Source organism: Vulpes vulpes, chromosome 1, assembly GCF_048418805.1.
Source record: "Vulpes vulpes isolate BD-2025 chromosome 1, VulVul3, whole genome shotgun sequence".
NCBI lineage: Eukaryota > Metazoa > Chordata > Mammalia > Carnivora > Canidae > Vulpes > Vulpes vulpes.
This window is the reverse complement of record NC_132780.1, coordinates 160,793,794-160,816,354: the sequence shown is the minus strand read 5'-3', so window position 1 is coordinate 160,816,354 and position 22,561 is coordinate 160,793,794. Positions and strand designations below refer to the sequence as shown.

Sequence of the window (22,561 nt, the reverse complement as noted above, 5' to 3'; positions counted from 1 at the left end):
TCTAAATTCATAACGTGACAATGCTGTTATTTCTCTTAAACATATGTCATCTCTTACAGAGAACGATGCAAATCAAACTGGATATTACATATAAAGCAATTAAATGAGAAAAATATTGATGGAAAATTTAATAAATCATTAGCATTATACTCATTCTGATGATCTCATCTCTCTCTCCCTCTTTTTTTTTTTTGACCACAACGTCATGAATGGTGGAATCTCAGAATCCCTTGACTGACAGAAGTCAAGATCATTTGAAAACAATCTGTTTTCTTCATTTAAGTCATAACAGTAGCCACCATTTGCTGATTGAATTCTTGTTATTTGTTATCTAATATATTCTTTGTACACATTATATTTCATATACTCTACCATGAGGCAGAAATGATTATCCCCATCTTATAGGTGAGAAGACTGAATTCCAGAATAACTAAATAACAGGCCCAAAGACACACATAGCCAGTAAATTGTAGAGCTAGATATTGAGTGTGCCTTTGTTTAAAAATATTTTTTACCTCAAAGCTTTATCCTAACCATATATATATGGTACATATACCATATATATATGTATACAGGCCCACAGACACACAAATTTATGCCACTAGTGGTAGAACTGAGTTTCTATACTTCGTATTCACTATGATAAATTTATTCCTACATGATTAATATAGACAGAAATACTGAAGCTATTGCTCCAATTCTAACCATACACAGAAGACTACAAGAGTAATAGTGTGAAAGCTTCAAGTTCAAATGGTATAGAAAGCTCAGTGTCTGTGCAAGTTCAAGTTTACCTAGTTAAAGTTGCAATGGAGATTTATCTGAAGTGGAAAAAAAAGTCTCTAAGTGGGAAGTGACACCCCTCCTTTGGAAGGAACCTCCAATGATATTTTTATTACATCATTGCAGTTCTAAAGCTTGATATGAATGATATCAATTTGTAATATTTGAAGAATTAAAGCTAGTCTTTTACTAGGTGGAACAAAACCTAGATTACCATATAAATCACTGTATAGATTATAGAAACATAAAGGACTTAAAATTCTCACTGGTCAGTGATCAAATCCTGTGACTGTTAAATAATAGCATAAATTATTAAAGAAATAACAATTGTAGGATAAATTTTGGATGAAAGTACTGTTAAACAGAAAGGAGAGAGATATAAAGTTTTTATAAGAAAAAATACAAAGGGAAATTCAAAAGCATTAATTTTCGTTCAAATTTCTACAAATTTATGTGAGGTGGTGACCATGTAACCTTACAAAGCTGCTATCAACCTGCTTATGAAATGTTATTAGCCATTAAGTGTGGTGATATCACACTCTTAGACAGTAAAATTAAAGAAGATGCTTTTCTAAATTTTATAGTGCTTAAAATGTACAAGTGAAAATTATGAATAAGTCTTCCTAGCAAGTTATAGTCAAAACATCATAAAAATGAAAATATATGACAAGAACCATGTTTCATAAGTGATTATTTCATGTGAAGAAATTTTCTGATACATACAATTAAAGAAAATGTAGTATTTATGCCCAACTACGGTTTGCTTGTCTTGATTCAGTTGTGTCACACACTTACATTATGTTCAACTGACCGTCCTGACCCAGACTAGGGGGCCTTGCTCACCTAAATATTTTAATACTGATTCAAAGGGGCACATGAACCTAATGTTTATAGCAGCGTTATCAACAATAGCCAAATTATGGAAAGAGCCTAAATATCCATCAACTGATGAACAGATAAAAAAGATGTGATATATCTTTACTTATATCTATAGATATCTATCTCTCACACACAGTGGAAAAAATATTACTCAGCCATAAAAAGAATGCACTCTTGCCATCTGCAATGAGGTAGCTGGAACGAGAGTATATTATCCTAAGTAAACTAAGTCAGAGAAGGATAAATACCGTATTTCACTTATATGTGAAATTTAAGAAACAAAGCAGATGAACATAGGGGAAGGAGGGGAAAAAAAGAGAGAGAGAGGCAAACCCTAAGACACTCTTAACTATAAAACAAACTGAGGGTTGCTGGCAGGGGACGGTAGGGGATGGGCTAAGTGGGTGATGGGCATCAAGGAGGGTATATGATGTGATGAGCCCTGGGTGTTATATGTTGAGTGATAAATCACTCAATTCTACTCCTGAAACTACTATTATGTTAACCAACTAGAATTTAAATAAAAACTTAAAAATAACAAGTATTTTAAGTCCAACTGTTAACATTTAATCGTATCTTTACAAACAGGCAATTTGCACAAACAAACCCAGATTTTCTTAATGGTCTTTTAAATTATTTTTAGATGTTGATCGCATTACTTAAGGATAGCACATCGAAACCTGAATGACACAGTCTACCAGACATACTGTTTTATCAGGAACAAAATTCAAAGCACAGTTAAAATGCAGTCAATGATGAACTGGAATTGGAGTATGGGATTCACTGATTAAAGGACCTTCAAAATCCACCAATTGCAGCTTACCCGGCTCTGTGTTTGAGCTTTTTATCTAGGATCCCATCTCTGGAAACAAGTTTATTAAATACCAAAATGCCAATCACCATGTTGACCTGTCAAACAGAAACAAAGGTTGACCTTTCAATGATATTGAAGGGAATCAGGTCCCCCTTTTTCCTGAAAACCCTCTTTTATTAATTTATAACCATTTCTGAATTATATTGACAATAAAAACACCTCTCAAATATTTCATAAGTGCATAAAGGAACAGAACAACTTGACAGTGTTGTGTTCCTTTAAGTTTTAAAGTACATTAAGCACATTTAATTTCCACACTTTGCAGTTAACACTGAGGAAATTACCATTTAATTGTCTAACTTTTAAATGGTGCCATACTCTGCCAATCTGGTATTCTAAGTCACCCCTGATTAAAATCAATTGGCCAAATGAGTTTTACCATATGAGAGTCAAAAGATTTTCAGTCTCACAGTGTGAGACTAGGTTGAGCTCTGGCAGCCAAAGGTGCTAAAGATTTGCTAATTTCTCCAGCAACTGAGAGCAGAATGCCTACATTCTTCACGCAGTGTGGCTATTTCTCCTGTGAGTGGAGCACATTTTGATGTACCATGCTTTTCCAGAGGAAGGGGAAAGCCTATTCAACTCACCAGAATCCTTTAAGAGATGGACACTAACACCAATTTTTATAATGTGCTCTACTGAACACTTCTTAGCTTTTTCTAAGACTCCCTTATTCTCACTTAAAAGGTCTTTGCATAATACATCTGAAATGAAATCACGCGTATTTTTCTTTCTCAAGTAAAATTGCAAAAAGCTGTAGAGATAGCTGTGGTCTATTTGTAGCAGCTTATTATGTTAAGCAACCACAGTTCTCTAACCTACCAGTACTTCCTGATAAAGAAATCCAGTCCAACGCTGAAACCAAGATAATAAAAAAATATTTTCTCCTTTTTTTCCTTCCTGCCCTTTACCCTCCATGATCAACAGAATCTCGGTGCATCCCCCAATGCAAACAGTGAAGCCTTTACATTGAAACTAGAAGTTCACAAAAACCTGTTTTAAATTAAACAGAATGACTAGGAAAAAAGAAAAGAAAGGAAAAAAAGAAAAGATAGATTCCATTTCCCCAGCACATTGGCCAGATGAAATATAAAGCTGAAATCTATTTAACTCATAGTATAAGGAAGATCCAAAGCAACTGTTGGGTAGGGATTAGGAATCATCACCTTTCATAGCTTCCCAACAAGATACCATTTGATCAAAAGCAAAACTTACTCATCTTCAATTTCTCATTATATGAACTAAGAAAAAAAATCATATTCCAAGGATTCTATTAATCTATAATTTAATCATGAGGGAATCCATCACTACTCCAAAGACTATATTTTGGTTTTTCAATTATACACATACTCTGTTTCTCCATTTTAGGGTTATATGTATATTAACTTTGTAGTTTAGGGAAATGATTCAATAGATTAAATAAGAATTCAATGCAGCAAACAAAAATGTGTCTAATAGCTTTCAATTTCCCTATACTCTTCTTTAACACTCATGCCTAGATTTTTTTCTTTTTTTTCTTTTATTTTTTTGTGAATCATGGACAGTTTCTGCTCCCTGTTATAGTTTAGAGGAGGGAGAGCAAAACTTAAAGAATGAAAAAGTCATATAGAGTTCTTAAGAAAGATATGGTTAGCTTCTAATTTATTGAATGAATTGTTCAAAAAACCAAAGGGTAATAATGTTCCAAATAGAATTCTAATTGCACAGCAATGCAGCTCTTTGTATTTAATTTAGACCATTTTCCCCCTTACATTTTCCTTTAAAGATTTATAAGACAAGCAAGATTTGAAATCAATAATATCAGAATGAAAGAAAGAAAGGCAATTGGTAGAAAATTTTCATGTTTCCCTAATTACACATGTAAAGGAATTACTGTGTTCCCAAAAAGAAACATTTAAAATCCTTATGCACAAAATATGGCAGGGACTCTCAACTGGGAGAGTTACACACAGGGAATATTGGGAAATGTCTGGGGATGTTTTTGACTTTTACCAACTGACAATCCTACTCTTATCTAGTGTAGAGCCCACGGATCCTGCTGAACATCCTAAAATATAGAGGACAGCCCCATGACAAACAAATATCTTGTCCAAAATTCTGTGGCACTGAAGTCGAAAAACTGTGACATCTGGACATGTATTTGCTTATTGATATTTGGTAGCAGGCAGCAGTTATCAAGATTGAGAGATCTTAACAGACAGATCATACAGAACAGTATAAGGTGAAATGATAATAAATGAAGAAATTCTGTACATTTAACAAGGAAGAATTCGTTGAAACTTACTCAAACTTCACAAATGTGAAATTATTGTAAGAGAAATCCCACACTCCCATGTTTAATAGTCTTCAGTCTTCAAAATAAGAATATTTTAGAGTAATAAAGGACTAAATAGCAGTTGATATTCAAATTAAAGTACTAACTAATAAGGAGTAATACATTTGGACTTTAAAATTTCTACAGAACAATAAAATAAAATAAAATAAAATTTCTACAGAACAAATACAAAACCATCACTCTAATTGAAGCAAAGTAGTCTTTCTTGAATAAGAAAACAGATGTTGATTTTGATGTTTACCAGGACAACAGCGGCTGCAGGTCCAACAAAAGCGTAGAGTAGTCCTCCTTCAAGAGAGAGCCAGCAGCTAAAAATAACATCAGATAAAAACTAACAAAAATTAGTGATAAGTGTTAAACCACTGAAGTGTGATACAAATTACTTGAATTACGTACTTAGCATTTGAATTTTGGCACATTTCAAAGATTTGTAATTAAACAAAAATGCATTAGGGAGATGTGGAAAAAGCTAAAATTAGAGCGTTTCATGTGTGAGAAATACTATATACCTTTCACAGAAGAGAAACTTTTATTATAAGGCAGTTAAAACATTTTAGACAAATTACTCTTATAGTAAGGTTTTTATATTGACTTTCAGTACAAAGGTGACTATTACGCAAGTTTTGTAAAATGCTGCTTTATATCCATTAATGAAAATTTTCAAATAATCTTTTAAGCAAGAACAGCATGCATTTAGAGTCTTGCATATGTCATTTAGGGTTCTTCCTTGAGGCCACTGAAATATTGGGAGAAATTTGTTTAAAAGTTGCAGGGAATGGATAATCTGTATTTTGTTTGTTTTCCCCTTCTGATTTTACTTTTGCCCTAGACTACTAAGAAAATTCACTAAAGATAAGCTTTTGAATAAAAATAAGTGCAGCTGTGTTTATTCCAATTACTAAATTCACCAAGAGATGCAGGTTTACATTGATAGAGACATGGTAACCCATTTGAGTAAGAACGTTTATTCTCTCACAGCAGAGGGACATGAAGAAGACATGGGGCTCAGCACTGGAGGCTTCACAAAATGGCCTATCTGCATGTGTATGGTCCAGGAGAGTCAATATAAGGAAAACACCAGGAAATGTTTTATCTCCGTTGATGCAATGAGTCATGCTCACTACTTCATGCACCTATTTTTGACATTTGACCCGGTCAATATTTCTTCTAGGTCCACAGAATCAACATGCTGGCTCCAAAATTAATGACAATTAATAATAACAATTAACAACAATTAATAATATCTGTTTTAAGAATAAATTTTCCTGTATTGGTTATGGTTCTGGTTATTTGACCTAGGCATTTGTTAAAACTCACAGAACTATACACTGAACAGCATGAATGTTACTCTGCATAAATTATACTTTAAAAAATTTTTAATCCAGTAAATTATATATATGAATATATGTCTATCTACCTACACATACATGTCAATACATATATCAGTATATTTATAACGCAAAAGTGTGTGTATGTGTGTATTCAAAGTCTGCATTTAGCTTATTTCTTCTTGCCATAAGAGTGGACAGATAAAATTCTGCTTTCCCACTTTGGGGTTGATATCTATTTTTTAAATAAAATACCTGGAGAAAAAGCCTTTAGTATGATGGAACACTGTAGTCTAGTGTCTCTTAGACTGCCACTACATTTCTACTATATTTTTCTGTAAGTTAATCTTCAAACTGATACGTACTCATTATATCATATTCAGTCTTAATCACAAACTCCTTTAAAAGTTAGACCCATGTCATCCACAATCCTATCTCTTTCTACACCCCAAACACAGTGCCTTTCAAATACTAGATTTATACCAAAGAATCATACTGTTGTAAAAAGTAATGGCTTAAAGGTAATAGTGCTGTAGAAAGCAAGACTCTACAACAGAGATTATCAGGGAATTTGCTTATTTGTGTGTTTATAATATAGATGGCAGAGGGAAAACAAGTGTTCTAATGACATGAGTTCTTAAAATTCCTTTGAAATTCCTTTCAGGTAGGCAGATGACATGATGTCTCTTGGCACAATCCCCATCTGGATGAACCCACCAGAAGGCCTAATTAGTGATAATTCCTATTGCAAACCTGAAGACAAATAGAAAATCTCACTTTAAAAATTTATGCTTCTAAAAGATGTGCATATCTCTTTCTCCACTTCTCAACTGCCTCTGCAGCTTGAAAGAGCAGATGAAGTAAAATATGAAAGTGTATTGTTTTACAATTTAAATATTAAACATAAACCTTACTTATAAATTCTCTCATAGAATTTATCAGTGTTTTAGCTGTGTTATGATGGGCTGATACCATCCATACCCCTTTTCTTCCTTCTAATTTCTCCAAAAGCCTAGGCTTTTTCTAACATATAATCTACTGATTCCCCGAATAAATTTTAAATTTATTAAATTTTAAGTATTTTAGTATTTAGTATTTAGTATTTATTTATTAAATTTTAGTATTACCCAAACATAGCAGCAAAACTTGAGCTAACATGACACAAATATATTGGTTGATACCAATATATATTATCAGCAGTGAAATCAGAAACTCAGATCAGAATCATATTCTAAAAGGTAAACACCAAAGCTTATTCAGTTCTAAAAAATGTATTTGTGATTAAACATACAGAGTAAATATTGAAATATTTTTAAATGCACTGGTCTCATGAAGCAACGGGAAACTGAAACAAGGACTCTGAACAGGGCTTTTAGCATTTATTTCTTAACCTCTGTGCATTGAAGCTACCTTACAGCATTCCTACCTACAGAATTCCTAATGCAATTCCTACCATAGTTAATGACTCAGTGACAAAATGCAAGCCATCAGCGGTACCAACCGAGACTAATGAAGCATATACAATGATTTACTTAATTATAAACATGATTTATCACTGTGGATGGACTTACTAGTGATCAGTGCCATATCCTTTCGTCCTTGTGAAGCCTACTGATGTGGCCACTACTAATGCTGGTAAACCTGCAAGAAAAATATTGTCACACTTCACATTCAGCCATAATCACTGTACACTCTGGCTCAAGAAAAGCTAGGATAGACTCAAAATGCTTACATCGGAGGAACTACCTTTGGATGAATTCTTTCATAAAGTATGTTTCCATCACAAAATTTCTTTCAAGTACAAAAAAATGAGAGCGACAGCTAGGTTTTTTAACTCAGTGCATTTTTCTAATGTTGCTAGGTTACCACCACATTTGACATGGGTTTAAAGGAAACTAATAACAGAGATTTAGTATATCTTTTAAGTTATTTTTTCCCTAGGGGTTTACACTGTTATAAAGGAAATTTATACTTATAAAATCAGAAAGGCAAAAAATGGATATTCTGCTGTGATGGAATATCACAGAAGTGGAACATTCAAGTTGGCCCCATAGTGATCCACTTCAAGTTGTACTTACAATAAGACAGAAAAAAGTAAATCACATCACATAATTCTTTCTTTATGATTAACTTATAATAACAAGAATGGATCACGGTTAAAGGCCCTACAGAATTAATTGTGGGGCCTCCTGATTATCCTCCTTTTAACAATCCTGAAAGGAGGTCAGAAAATACATGACAGTTTCTCTTCATGGACTTCTAGGTAGGTATCACTCCACACATTGCTCAGTACCTCTTGGAATTCAACTGCCTACATATCTGTGCAAATACTGACCTAACAGTTTTAGTTTATATTTATATGAATCACACTTTCCTTACTCCAGTTCAGTGGACCATCCCTGTGTTTTGGTGAACAGAGCTCAACCTAATCTATGCTTTTTTTTTTTTTTTTTTTTTTTTAATTTTGGTCATCACTTCTTTTCAGGAAGATGATGTTTGCCTTTTCAGGTTGAAAAATCCATCATCTAATTATCTTCTTGAGTATCTTCCACCCGTTTTCTTTCCTCCTATCGTTTCCCCTCCTTCTTGCTATTCTCCTCTGTGAGTCTTTTCAAGTGACATCACATTCCTTCATGAGGTTTAATGACAAAAACTATGAGAGCACCTCAGAGGGACACATCATATTTTTAAATAGATATACATCTCCCCCACGCCATATACACACACACACACACATATATAGAGTTGACTTTTTTATTGACTAGACCAAGTTCATTAGAAAAAAAATCTCTCCTGTGTCATAGCTAAAGCATTAATAAACTTCATTCTGTACAATTTAGATTAATTTTTTTCTAGATTTATTATGTTTCACTTTGCCACAATGAAATTCATATGCCATTAATCTGCCAATTCAGACTTCCCGATGGTCTAGCACCATCAGCTTAGCTTTTTTGCTACCCAGAGTAGTTTCATATTATCTGTAAACTTGGAGATCAGCTGTGAGATCTCTCCTCATACCATCTTTGGTAATGATGTTATTAAGTAAGCTAGTTACCAATCCAGAAAATTGCCACTCTTTATACTTAAGGAAAGTCACTTACCTGAATTCCATATTTCTTGGATTTATGACACTAAATCATAACAAAAGTGTGCCCTGATTGAACACCAATCTAACTTTAGAAGGTCTTTGACATGAAATCCAGACAAAAGTTTTATGAAAGTATAAATAGAATACATTCTCCAATTTCTTCTTAATGGCTTTCCCATTTGCCTGTGCAAAGAGCCCTAATATGTTAATCACACATGACAGAATCTTGCTGAAACCTGATGGATACTCTTTAAGTGATCTTGACCCTACTTTTTCCAGTATAAATTATTCTGTTATTTTAATAAGACCACTTATTTGGAATTTTTCAGACTCCGTCAAGCATCCTATTCTCTAGTCTTCTGGTATATCAAGTATTTGTTGTATATTTGGCCCAAAATTCTGCCCCCCCCCCCTTTTTTAGTTCAAGTCTTCTGAAACTCAAAGGCAAAGATGACAAAACTTTGAGGTTTTCTGAAACTAGTTTCTTAAATTAATTAAACTAATTAATTCTAATTAAACATTAGAATTGGCCTTATGAAAAACAGATCTTCAAGGGGTCCATTTTATAAGGTAATATGAGAAGAACTTTTCCTAATAAAGATAAGCAAATAATTAGTTAATTCTCAGTCTGTCAACAATTCTATTTTTCCTCTCAGGACTCCACTGACTAGCTATGAGATTTCATTCATTCTCTAAATGACTTTCTTCCTGTTACATGGATAGTCGTAATCCTTAATTGCTTTGAGCTCTTTCAGAACAGACTTTTCAAATTTTTCTTGTGGGGAGTACACATGACTGGTAAACATGACTAGTACCTGGTTTGAGCCCAGAACATTTTAAAACATTTTGCATTTTCAAAACATATTAGTAGAGACCATTTTGCTTTTCTGCTCGTAGCTACCCAAGCTATCACCATTGCTTAACTGACTGGCTGGCTACATGGCCATCCAATATTTACTCCTTTTTAAAGTTTCAAATGCTCAAAGAATGTTCAAAAATGACCTGCTTCATATATTTCTACTTCCATATATCAAATTGGACACAAAGAAAAGTAGCCAGGGGATAATCACACTCTACTGCTTCATTATGTGTTCAAAGTCATTTTAACAAGAACATGAAAGGATATATTAATATGCTTACCCCATCCAAGGCACAAAAAACGTTTCCTTATAAGCCGTGTCCTAATTTTTCCAGTTACAGCCATATATGACTGCCACGCCTCAGTCAAAACCCAACAGAATGAAGCCAGGAAGAAAAAGTGCAAAAATGCAGTTGTGGTTGTACAGATGCTCTGTGGAAACAAAAAAGACTCACACTGAATATGGTGGTGGTGGCAGGAAATCATGTGTCCTCCAGAGGATAGTTAATCTTCAACTCACTGGTATTATTTCAAATATCTACCTCTTCTGTGTGACAGAGTAATTATTTACAGAAATTAGAAACCCTGCAGTCTTTATGCTGTATTCAATATCTGTGATAGAAAAAAAGGTCCTAAAAAAAAGGCCTAATTCCATTTGCATGTTCAATTTTTTATGAGAAGCCTAAATGTAAATTAAAACCCAGGGGAGATTACAATTATAACTTTACTTGAATTTTTTTTTCTTGAAATATAACTACAGGGAGTGGTCCTATCTTTAATTTAAGTTACTGACATCTTGCATAATTCTTCGGCTATATTCTTTATTCTTTATTCTCCCATTTTGGGTGATTATTCTTTATTGTTTTATCTGTATTGATGTTAATATTACATCCCAACAGACATCCAAAATGAAGAACTGCCTTTATACAAGTGAGATATTCCAAGTGTGAGAGCTATAAAACTGTAAAATGAGATTTGGCTAATAGCCTACTACAAAAAGCCATATGTATTTTAAAGTACTTAATACACTGTTCTGTATTATTACCTTACAATGTGTGTTGTAATCAAATCATTTTGAAAAGTTAATTTTGAGTCACTGGCAGTACACAGCCGTGATTTCACAGATATTTTACTTTATGCAACTTAATCATTCTGAATGCACCAACATTAGTTACTTGTGACTCATGTGTAAAGATGAGCAGCTTCATTTTGGTAAGGGCTGCTACTTATTTTCCTACTGCTGTAATGTCTTTGTGTAAATCTTGTTCAAATGAAGTCTTCATAAATCAAAGCCAGTAACTAACTACTCTCTTCTTTTGTCAGTCTTAGACTTGTGATTTCCAAAAATTGAAAAGAGCAAAACATATAACTAGAAAAAAATAATAAAAAAACTCATTGACAGAGAAATAAAAGTACAACCTTCATGGTCTCGCCTCCACTCCAGTATATTGCTAAAGCAGAATATCTTTGTAAAATTTTGGCCCAAATTATTCCTATTATTTGTTTATTCTATTGAAATTCACCAGATGTTAATTCAGCTTTTTAGTTCTTTTAATCCTATAAAAATAACTTTACCATGTTTATCTCACCAGGTTTTTTTAAATGCTCAGAGATAATGTACAGAAGCTGAGTAACACTGTGCTAGGCATATAGCATGTGCTTCAACTGATCATGGCCATAATCATCATTATTTTAAAAATAGTACTAAAAAGAGCACTACTAGTTTTCAGCATGTGATTCCTTATTCCATGTAGCCCTTAAATATACTCAGGTACTTAGATTTATTATCACAAAGATGGCAACTTTCAGTATGATAAAGTCATGGATTTCTAGCACCTTACACCTGCTTCAGACATAATGTAGTAGCTTTAACCAACTGTGATTCCTTCTATACTTGAGACACTGAGACTTTTCTTCCAAGTTAAGGCTTAAATATTTGCAGCTGACTACTTTGCTCACTCCTGATCTGTAGTTCCTGATCCCAATTTGAATTTCAAAGCTAACTCTTCCCTTTAATACCTGAAGACTAGTTACACTTTCTAATTCACCTGTCATTTCCTTCCACCAGTTTGTCTCATCTCAATTGTATGTGCTAGCAAAATTATCCCTTCTCCATTTTTAAACTATTAATGTAAGATTATATAAAACAATGTAAAAATGTTGAAATGTTAAATGTGAAATACTGGATGCACTGAAATTTTGTAAGAGATAACTGCTCAATGTGTCAATACAGAGACTTTTAATTTGCACTTTCTATATTATGTTTGTTGCCTTGGGACTTTTTGGTATGTATTAAAGTCTAATACAAATTGAAATACAAGTAATTTGGGGCTACTAACATTTATTTCAATAATTCATGTCTCTCTGGACAGGAATATTACTGCCACATGTGGAAAAAAAGTATAGTAACTAGAGAAATAAGAGCCATTTCTATGAGCAAAAGCATTCTACTGTGATGAGATGAATATTTATATATATCTAGAAAGTGCTCTAACTTGAAGAAAAGCGTCTCAACCTAAAGAATGTGTATATATGGACTAACGTGGTCTGAAGTCACAAAGCTAATCTTACACAAAGAGTATAACAACATATATGTTCCTGGAAAATATCAGGAAGGGAGACAGAACATAAAGACTCCTAACTCTGGGAAATGAAATAGGGGTGGTGGAAGGGGAGGAGGGCAGGGGGTGGGGGGCAATAGGTGATGGGCACTGAGGGGGGCACTTGACGGGATGAGCACTGGGTGTTATTCTGTATGTTGGTAAATTGAACACCAATAAATATTAATTTATTAAAAAAATAAAGAAAGGGAGATACATTTTGCTTCATCATCATATGAAGAATCAGTATAAAATCAAATACTCTACATAATGACAATATTTATGACTTTTCCTCTGATATATTTGTTAAACTGTCTTTTAAAAATATAACTTTTATTATAGCACATTTCAAATAAACTCTTTTATTTTCTACATTTGTCATCTCGGTTTCCACAAGGGTGGCCATTCTAATGTTTGGGGCTCAGGATTCTTTGGTTTCTTCACTCAGATAACCTAAATCCCCAACAGCAACCCAAAAAGATCAATCTCCCTTGGAGAGATTTTTACACCAATAAATCTCAAACTCTGATTCATTTTTTCTTTAAACAGGTTTAAATCTTGTCATTTGTTCAGTTTTCTTACTATTGGACCCACTGTCATGACCTCCAGTTTTACAGCTTCTTCTTATTCACCCATGTGTTTGCTTTCAACTCCCACAATAGCTGAGTCTTGACAGCTTGCCATTCTAAACCTGAGACTCACTAGCACCTCAAGCACATCATTAAATTCTTCTTCTTATACTTGCCTTGCCAAACCTCAATTTGGTCCTTTACAACTGATGAGCATTGTTGACAAATATTACAAAACTTGAAAGGGTTATTGAAATAGGGTTTTGAAATTGGCAAATTGAGCACTGTTCATATACCTGTCACCCTCATGTATACCATTCACTCCAAATCCTTAGGGACAACAGAGAAGATTTCATAAAATAACTGGAAAGTAAAGAAGTATAAACTGTAATATATTGGAGACAGTGAGAAATGCCTGAAAAACAAAGCAGATGAATGGAGACAGAAGGATGCCCCAGCTCAAAGCAAGATATTAGAAGCAGAGATGAAGACATGGAAGTAGGGGATTAAGATACATGGATGACACACAGTGCTAACATCTGTTTGAAAGTACTTTCATAAGGAAAAAATAGATAAAATTTAAGGAAAAGCAGCATTTAAAGAAATATTATGGAAAAGCTTCTCAGAACTTCAAAGATCCTCTCGGTTGAAAGATAAATTAAAGATAAAACACACACGGGCGCGTGCACGCACGCACACACACACACACATGCACACACCACGATATGTTGTGATGAAATTTGTGAATATCAACAATAAAGAGAAAATCTTAAAAGCTGTCAGAGTCAAAAGAAAGATTACTCACAAAGAACTAAAAATCAAATTGACATCAGATTCCTTGCAACCCAGGATACAAGAAGACAGTAGAATAATATCTTAAGCATTCTAAGGGAAAATAACTTTGAAGATACAATTCTACACCCACCAAAACTATTCAAGTGAGAGGAAGAAATAAAGATATTTTTAGAATTAAAGGAACTTTGAAGTTTACTACATCAGGATTCTCTCTGAAAGAACTGCTAGATGATATAAACCAATAATAATAAGAAATTACAGGAGGAGTGAATGAAATAAAAGACATAATGGGGGGATCCCTGGGTGGCGCAGTAGTTTGACGCCTGCCTTTGGCCCAGGGCGTGATCCTGGAGACCCAGGATCGTCGGGCTCCTGGTGCATGGAGCCTGCTTCTCCCTCTGCCTGTGTCTCTGCCTCTCTCTCTCTCTCTGTGTGACTATCATAAATAAATAAAAATTTTAAAAAAAGACATAATGGATAGCAAAGAGAGTAATAAAATACATTAAGTCTTAAAAATGTTTATTTAAAAGCTTGACTAAACATGTTTTAATTTTTAAAATACAACCACTAAGCTATCAAATTTAAAATAATATTAATGAAGGTTAAAATATGAGAGATAAGATCAGGAGAAAATAAAAGTACACTAAGCCTTTTTGTTGTTGTTCTTAGGTATATGAGAGATATTAATTAACTCTAAAGTTAGAAAAATGTTTGAACATTTATATTAGCAATGTTAAGGTAACCACAAAATATAGAAACAAATAATATATTTATAATATAGTAGAGAAAAACAGAACTAAAGAAAAAATTAGCCTAATTAAGGGTGGGCAAAGGAACAAAAATAAGCTAGAAAATATGATAAATGAAAAAAATAACAAAATTCCAAGGATATCAGAAATTATAGCAATGGGAATATTTTAAACTCATTATGTAAAAGTTGAGGACTTTTATATTAGATAAAAAAAATCAAAATCTAGTAATGTATTTTAAAGAGACACATCTCAAACCCAATGACACAGGAAGATTAGGAATAAAGAGGTTGAAAAGGACTACATTAAGCAAATGTTAACATGCAAAAATCAGATGTCACAACATTGATACTGAAGAAAAGCATTTAAAGATGAAGGACTTTTCACAGTGATAAAAGAAGCAGGTCATAAAGAAGTTTTCGTAACAACACACCTCTAAGAATTTTTCAAAATATGTGAAACAAAACGAAGAAAACTACAGGAATAAACTGTCAAACTATGTTTATATTGAAAGACTTACTATGCATCTCTCAGAAAGTCATGGGAAATTTGGGTTCTTTCCATAGTTTGGCTATTGTTGACAATGCTGCTATTAAACATGAGGGTGCATGTATCTCTCTGAATTAGCATTTCTGTATCATTTGAGTCAATAAAGAGAAGTGCAAATCTCTAGATTTGCTAGATCCCAAATGTCCATCAACTGACAAATGGATAAAGAAGTGGTATATAGTGGAATATTAGCCATAAAAGGATGAAATCTTGCCATTTGCAAAGACATGGATGGTCCTAATGAGTATTACACTGAGTGAAATAAGTCAGAAAATACAAATACCATATGATTTCACTCATATGTGGAATTTAAGAAACAAAACAAATGATCATAGGGAAAAAAGAGAGAGGGGGCAAATCAAGAAATAAACTAAATTATAGGAAACAAAGTGATGGTTACCAGAGGGGAAGTGAGTGGTGAGATGAATTAAATAGGTGATGTGGGTCAAGGAGTGCACTTGTTGTGATGAGTACTGGGTATTGTACATAAGTGTTGAATCACTAAATTGTATACTTGAAACAAATACTACACTTTGTGTTAACTGGAATTTAAATAAAAACTTAAAAAAAAAAGAAATATATCTCCTTATTAAGAAACCCAAGAGGATCTATTTTTAAATTGTTAGAAATAATAAGAAGAATCAACAAACTGGCTAGATGCAAGATAAGTGCACAAAAACTTTATCTCTACTCTCCCTTCCAAATCATGTTAAAATTACCAAGTTATTAAGACATAGTAAAAAGAACAGGCAGTAGACAAAAGTGAACTCAAGATGTTGGCAAATTCAGATGTTGAGAGAAGACTTAACTGACTTAGAGTAGCAGAAAATGTGATAGTGTAAGTGCTTATAGAGTATGGGAGTCAGCGATGGAAATATTGATGGCAATGGACCAAATTCACTCTGCAGACCTTCAGAAGGTTTTAATACTTGGAAACAATAGGGACCAGAAACAGAAGGAGGACTCTGCATGGGGCTGAAAAAGAGAGAGGCTGGATGAAAATCTATATACAGAAAAGCTGAAAATCTGTTTCCTCCCAAATCAGTACAGTCCTACACTGTCATAAGGAGATGAGTCTCTGGAAAATTGAGTGGGTTCTGAACCCAAGCATCAGTTTCATTAATGGGTAGGTGTACAATGCAGATACAAGTGTAATATTAAACTCTAAGCACCCTCCTCTCATTTTCTCCTTACTTCTGTTCCCAGAATGTCAGCAGGTCAGAGATTAAAATTCACCCCCAGAGGGGGAAAAATCTTCATATGCTGGCTCATCCTTCACTAACACTATGAAATCTACCTTTCAATAAGTCCATCTACCCATAGAACTTCAAGTCACTTTTTAGGGCCTTGCTTTTATATATGAATACACAGCCAAGGATATTCCGATAATTGAAAAAAATCTTCCAACATGGAAAAAAAGAAAAAGGCCAAGAAAAGAAAAAGTGGGGGAGTGCAGAGAAACTATAGAGGTAAGAGAAAAATAAAAACTTCAAAAAACAGTCTAAGTTCTTCAGAAACAGAAAAAAAACTGCACCTACAAAACAAAATCACTGGGGAAAAATTATCAGATGAAAGAAAAGGTCCTATTCATAATGCCAACAGAAATCATAAAATAACTCAAATACAGTTAAAAAATATGTGCAGAAAATCATAACATTGGGCAGCCCGGGTGGCTCAGCAGTTTAGCACCACCTTCAGCCCAGGGCCTGATCCTGAAGACCCAGGATCGAGTCCCATGTGGGGCTCCCTGCATGGAGCCTGCTTCTCCCTCTGTCTGTGTCTCTGCCTCTCCCTTTCTCTATGTGTCTCTCATGAATAAATAAATAAAATCTTAAAAAAAAATAAAGAAAATCATAACATTTAATTAAAGGACACAAAACAAGCTACCATTTAATAGAAAAATTTATTATGTACATGTGTATGTATTAGAAAATCAGTGTCCTACAAATGTCAATTTTTCCCAAACTGATAAATATATTCAATACAATTCCAATCAAATCTTAATTTTTTTCCTTTAGTTTGACAAGCTAATTCTAAATCACAGAGAAAACCAAAGAATAGTCCAGAAAGTCTAGAAAAAAGAGAGAAGCATAGAGTGTTTTTCCAATGATATAAAACAGAATAATATGTAGTCAGATGATTATCATCCCTATTTGCACATGAGGGTTTGGAGAGACTAAGAAACTTGGCCAAGGCCTCATGGTTAATGAGCGAGGAGGAAGAGTTAAAATATTGTCTCTGGCCCCAGGGCTTGTGCATTTCCTTAACTACCTCATACTGTTTTCTGACAATGTTTTTTGCATATCCACAGACTAATCCTCACAATCGTTTTTTATCCTCTCAACTTTCTTCCTTATTCTTAAGCAGATAACCCTGTCTTCAACATTACTGATGAAGTGCAGACTATTCATATTATTGTTATCTTCATATTCCCTGCACTCCCTTAATTTCTCCCTTAATTTCATCTACCCACTTCCTCCTTTCTGAAGCAGGCCCTTCTCTTTCCAGGATATGGCATAGTAGAGTTAAGAGATAGGTTCCTGGAGTTGCAATGTGGGTTCACACAATGACTGCTGCATTTACTGGTTGTTATTTACAATTCCTGTGCCTCTCTTCCCTCATACAAAAAAATGATGATAACTATAGCATCTACCTCATGAGACTGTTGTAAAGATTAAACAGCATGATATACGCAGATCTGATACATAATCACTTTGATCCTATAGTTGGTCAACTATATACTCTTCTCCTTTAGTTAGATCCTGAGATTATACATAATCTCTTAGCCTACAAATCTATTGAAATCTCTATCTTCAACTAATCAACCTTCTTTTTATTGGTTTATTCACAGTTCTCATTGGGTTGTTTTTTCCTCTTTCCAATTGTGATCAAATTTCTTGAAAGATTAAAATAACCATCAGCTTCTTTACTACCTGTTTATAGGTTTTATTTCCATCTAGCATCTCCCTTGAATTTCCCTCTTACAGGAATCACTCATGACTATCTAATTTCCAAATCTAACAAATGGAATTTTTTAGATTTTTTTTTACTTTCCCCTAAAGACTTTGACCTTAACATTCTCACAAATTATGAGATTTTTACTGTAGGGTCTAAAATTCTACAATAGCATGAATACTGTCTAATTAAAAGTCTGACTGAATTCTAGAATTAATTTTTGCAATATATGTTTTCCTAGAAAATTTTATATTTTCCAATGTCTTACTATATGATTGTATATAATGTTCTTGTACATTTTAAGAAATACTATTTTTTTTGCTTCTGAAGTTGCTTATCTATGTTTCATATTTCTTTATCAAAGATGTCTGTTTTACTAATTTATTTCAAATTTTAATGATTCCTTAAGTCCAACTAGAAAGATATTACATTAGTACTGAGATGAATTTCTTAAAGTGTAAAATATAGTTATTTATTCTTCTCATTTGGCAGACTTTTAAGGTTTCTAAGAACAAAATACTATGTTTACCTTATTCCCAACATTCAAATAAATCAAAAGATGTTAGCATTTAAAAATAAGCAATCATAGATACCTATTATGTAAATATTTCAAAAAGCAAAAAAGAAAATGTTTTTGATGAAAGATATAGGATATAAAAAAAATTCCATAGAATAGAGAATTCAGAGAAGCTTGTTTTTGCTAGAAATATGAAAAACAGAATTTTGAGATGAAACATTTCAGTAGAATATTTAGAAACTCTCAAACAGTACCAATATCTGCATACTTTAATTGCAGTATTTATGGAGAAATCAAGAATTATTGAAGTTACTGCAACATTTAAAAATCTTAGACAAGCTGAAATCATTCCTCCATATGAAGCAATTCTCATTTGAATTATTTAGATAATTTCCTTCACTCACACACTAATTTGTCTATAATAAACAGACAACATGATGACTAGAGTTAACACTGCTATATGACATATAGAAAAGTTGAGAGTAAATCCTAAGAGTTCTCATCACAAGGAGAAATTTTTTCTTCATTTTTTTTTTTCTTCTTTGCATTGTATTTCTATGAGAAGATAGGTGATTTTGGCTGAATCCGTTGTAATCACTTCACAATATATACCAAATCTAGCCATCACACCAAATGCCTTAAACTTATAGTGATGTATGTCAGTTATTAATAAAACTAGAAAAAATTATAAATATGTATATCTTGATATTCATGTGGAATAAAAACAAGTACAAGACATATACAATATAATTTTGAGATGCACCTGTAACTCCTTACATGTGAATGATGCTATGGGAAGAAATTCTGGTTCATCACTATAGTGATTTCAAAGACAGTCTTCTGTTATCTTTGTGCAAGCCCTTTTTATCCATTATCTTACTTATTTCACTCTCACAGTAACTTATTTTAAGTCTGCAAACAACAATTTTTTTGCAACAATGCTGTAAGGTAAACATTTTATAAATGAGGAGATGAAGCTCAGAGAGGTTAAATAACTTGTCTGAAGTTACACAATTAGCAAATGATGGAGCATATGCTCTTTTCATTACAACATATTGCCCTTTCCTGTGATTTTGCTGATATTTATATTACTATGATTATACTATATCCTTTCAAGCCAGTACAAATTGTTTTGAAATAGCAGTATGTAGATGATAAATAAATAGATGTTATAATATACAAACAAAACTGACATTAAATGATTACGTTTTTTTTTTTTTTTTTCCAAATCACTACCAACAGAAGAATGTACCATTTAAAAGTATAGTTTTGGTTATGAAGATTCCATCAACACAGGTGCAAATGTAGTTTGAGGTTATCTGGATAGAGCACCTTAATCCCAATAAGATGCCCAGGGGGCATTGTGCCTATCATCTTCATCATTTCATAAAATTAAATTAAAGGCTCATTCCATAGCTCCTGTCACTTGCTATATCAACAGCGATGTCATTTGTAGACAACTGACAAACGTCTCTCATAGATCCAAATACTGAGTCTGTTCATTCTTCCTCTTGTATATAATGGAAATTATCAATAGAAGAGATTTGATAAGGCTTTAGTTTTCTCTTGAAAACTCTTGTTTCACCATTAAAAATTTGCAATGCTTGCTTAAAAACTATGGCACAAAGCTATGATGAGGAAACATTCTCTGACCCATCTTTTTTGAAAAAAATTAAAAAGCTTTGGAAAACCAGAAATTGCTAATATAAAGCCATGTGTGATATGAAATAATTAATGAAGAAATACAAGTAATTGATAGATGAGTACCTCAAACAATAACAATTTTTAATTGCTAGATTTTTATAATTTCATATTAAAATAAAACATTATTATTAAAAAGAAAAGAAATGCTAGTTAGATGTCAATAGAGATAAAAATCTGTTTCACAGATGTCAAAAAGATGTATCTTGCAGAAAACATGTTCATATTTTGAAGACCTTGGAAAGTTTGTCACATATAACAGGAAAATCCGAGTCTTTGAAATGCGTCCTTTGGGAGTCCAAACATTTGTACATCATACACAGCAGATGCTGCATTATACACTGTTATCTCCAAGCTTAGAAAATAACAATTTTATTCAAAATGAAATATAATTAAGTCACTTGCTAAATAAGGCCAAGAGTTCAACTAAAGTTTTACTAATAATTCAGAAATTTTAAAATGTATTATAAGCTCTAAGATATCTCTAGGAATTGATTTATACTGTGTTCTATAACTGAAGAGAAAATCAATAGTCAGTGGATTTATATCCTCTGGTATAATTAAGTACCATATCTAGTCACTCGAAAAAGGATAGTCGTAATGAAAATACAAGGTTGCCTTCAACTTGTATCAAGCAGAGCAAACAACTCTGTAGCTCTGTTTCTGAGATTTTTAGACAAATATTTCTCTGTGGATTTGGAAGGCAAAGGAAAGTAACACTTTTATATCAAGAAGACATTTGTTTATTCTATTTATCGAGTTTAATCAGCATTCAGACTTGGTGTCACAAGATTATTTCAATATAGAATGAAAATAGTTTTGGGGACACCTGTGTGGCTCAGTGGTTGAGTGAATTTTTGGGGACACCTTTGGCTCAGGAAGTGATGCTGAGGTCCTAGGATTGAGTCCCACATTAGGCTCCCTGCAGGGACCTTGCTTCTCCCTCTGCCTGTGTTTCTGCCTCTCGTGTCTCTCATGAATAAATAAATAAAATCTTAAAAAAATAATTTTTGATACAGAGGTGGCATAGTATGAAAAGGTCCTAACCGTCAGAGGCAGGCGGTTTTCAACCTTGATTGCACAGTGTTATCATCTGGGGAGCTCTAAAAATGTGGATCTATAAGTACTATTCCCTAAGATTCTGATCTAATCATTTGAGGGTGGAGCTTCTGTATTAGCATTGGTAAGGATCCCCAGGTAATTCTAATTTGCAGGCAGGGTTTGCAATTAGCAACTTGAACAATGGCAGACTGACTCCTAGCAATGGAAGCTACCAAATGTGTGACCTTGCACAAATTACTCACTTCTGACAGCCTCAAAGTCTTTGATTTGTAAGATGAGAGTTAAAGTATCTACTACATTGGGTTACCTTAAAATTAGACATAATAAATGTAAAGTGCTTAGTTCTCAGTGGGTTCTAAAAAGTATTAAACAATAATGATCATTCATGTAAATTCTTAACCCATTTGAGTAACTTATCTAGTCTTCACTAGTTCCTAAAATTCTGGAAAGAGTAATGAAAATGGAGCCTCTGCTATGCATTCATATTTTAATTTAGAATGATGTTAGAACTGATAGACTTCTTTATATAACCTGCTTTGAAAACAGAGTCAAATAGCAACAATGAAAGATGTGGGGAGAAAAAGAACAAAATAGAGTAATGCTGACCTTGATGGTATTTTGGAAAAAGGCAGATTATCATTTGATCTTGTCCTCTGGATTTCTCCAGATATCTGAAGGGAAACACCTGATGTTGAACAACCACAATAGTTGAATTATGCTAAATACTATAATTGGGCCAGTTATAGAACTCTGGGAATGGTGATTTAGGGAGATCTCAAAGAACTCCTACTCCAAAATACCAATGTCAACCTTGAGATTGGATAGTTCCATACGTGCTTACCTTTTAAATCCCTAGTTGCTTATCTCTGAGCCACCCAACCCCAGATATTTCAAACCCAACATGTCTAATAATTAACT

General features: G+C 33.3%; 1 protein-coding gene across 8 annotated transcripts in view; it reads right to left on the bottom strand.

Annotated features, from left to right (window-relative positions):
- The window catches only part of ADGRB3 (adhesion G protein-coupled receptor B3), a 707,424-nt gene that overhangs the window by 57,618 nt on the left and 627,245 nt on the right, over positions 1-22,561 (bottom strand). For all 8 annotated transcript variants that reach the window (XM_025991123.2, XM_072735057.1, XM_025991125.2 and 5 more), the window contains 4 exons: positions 10,428-10,578; positions 7,771-7,840; positions 5,113-5,179; positions 2,486-2,571 (listed from right to left, as the gene is read on the bottom strand). In XM_025991123.2, the coding sequence (XP_025846908.1) occupies positions 2,486-2,571; positions 5,113-5,179; positions 7,771-7,840; positions 10,428-10,578 (374 nt within the window). The remainder of the gene's footprint in view (positions 1-2,485; positions 2,572-5,112; positions 5,180-7,770; positions 7,841-10,427; positions 10,579-22,561) is intronic.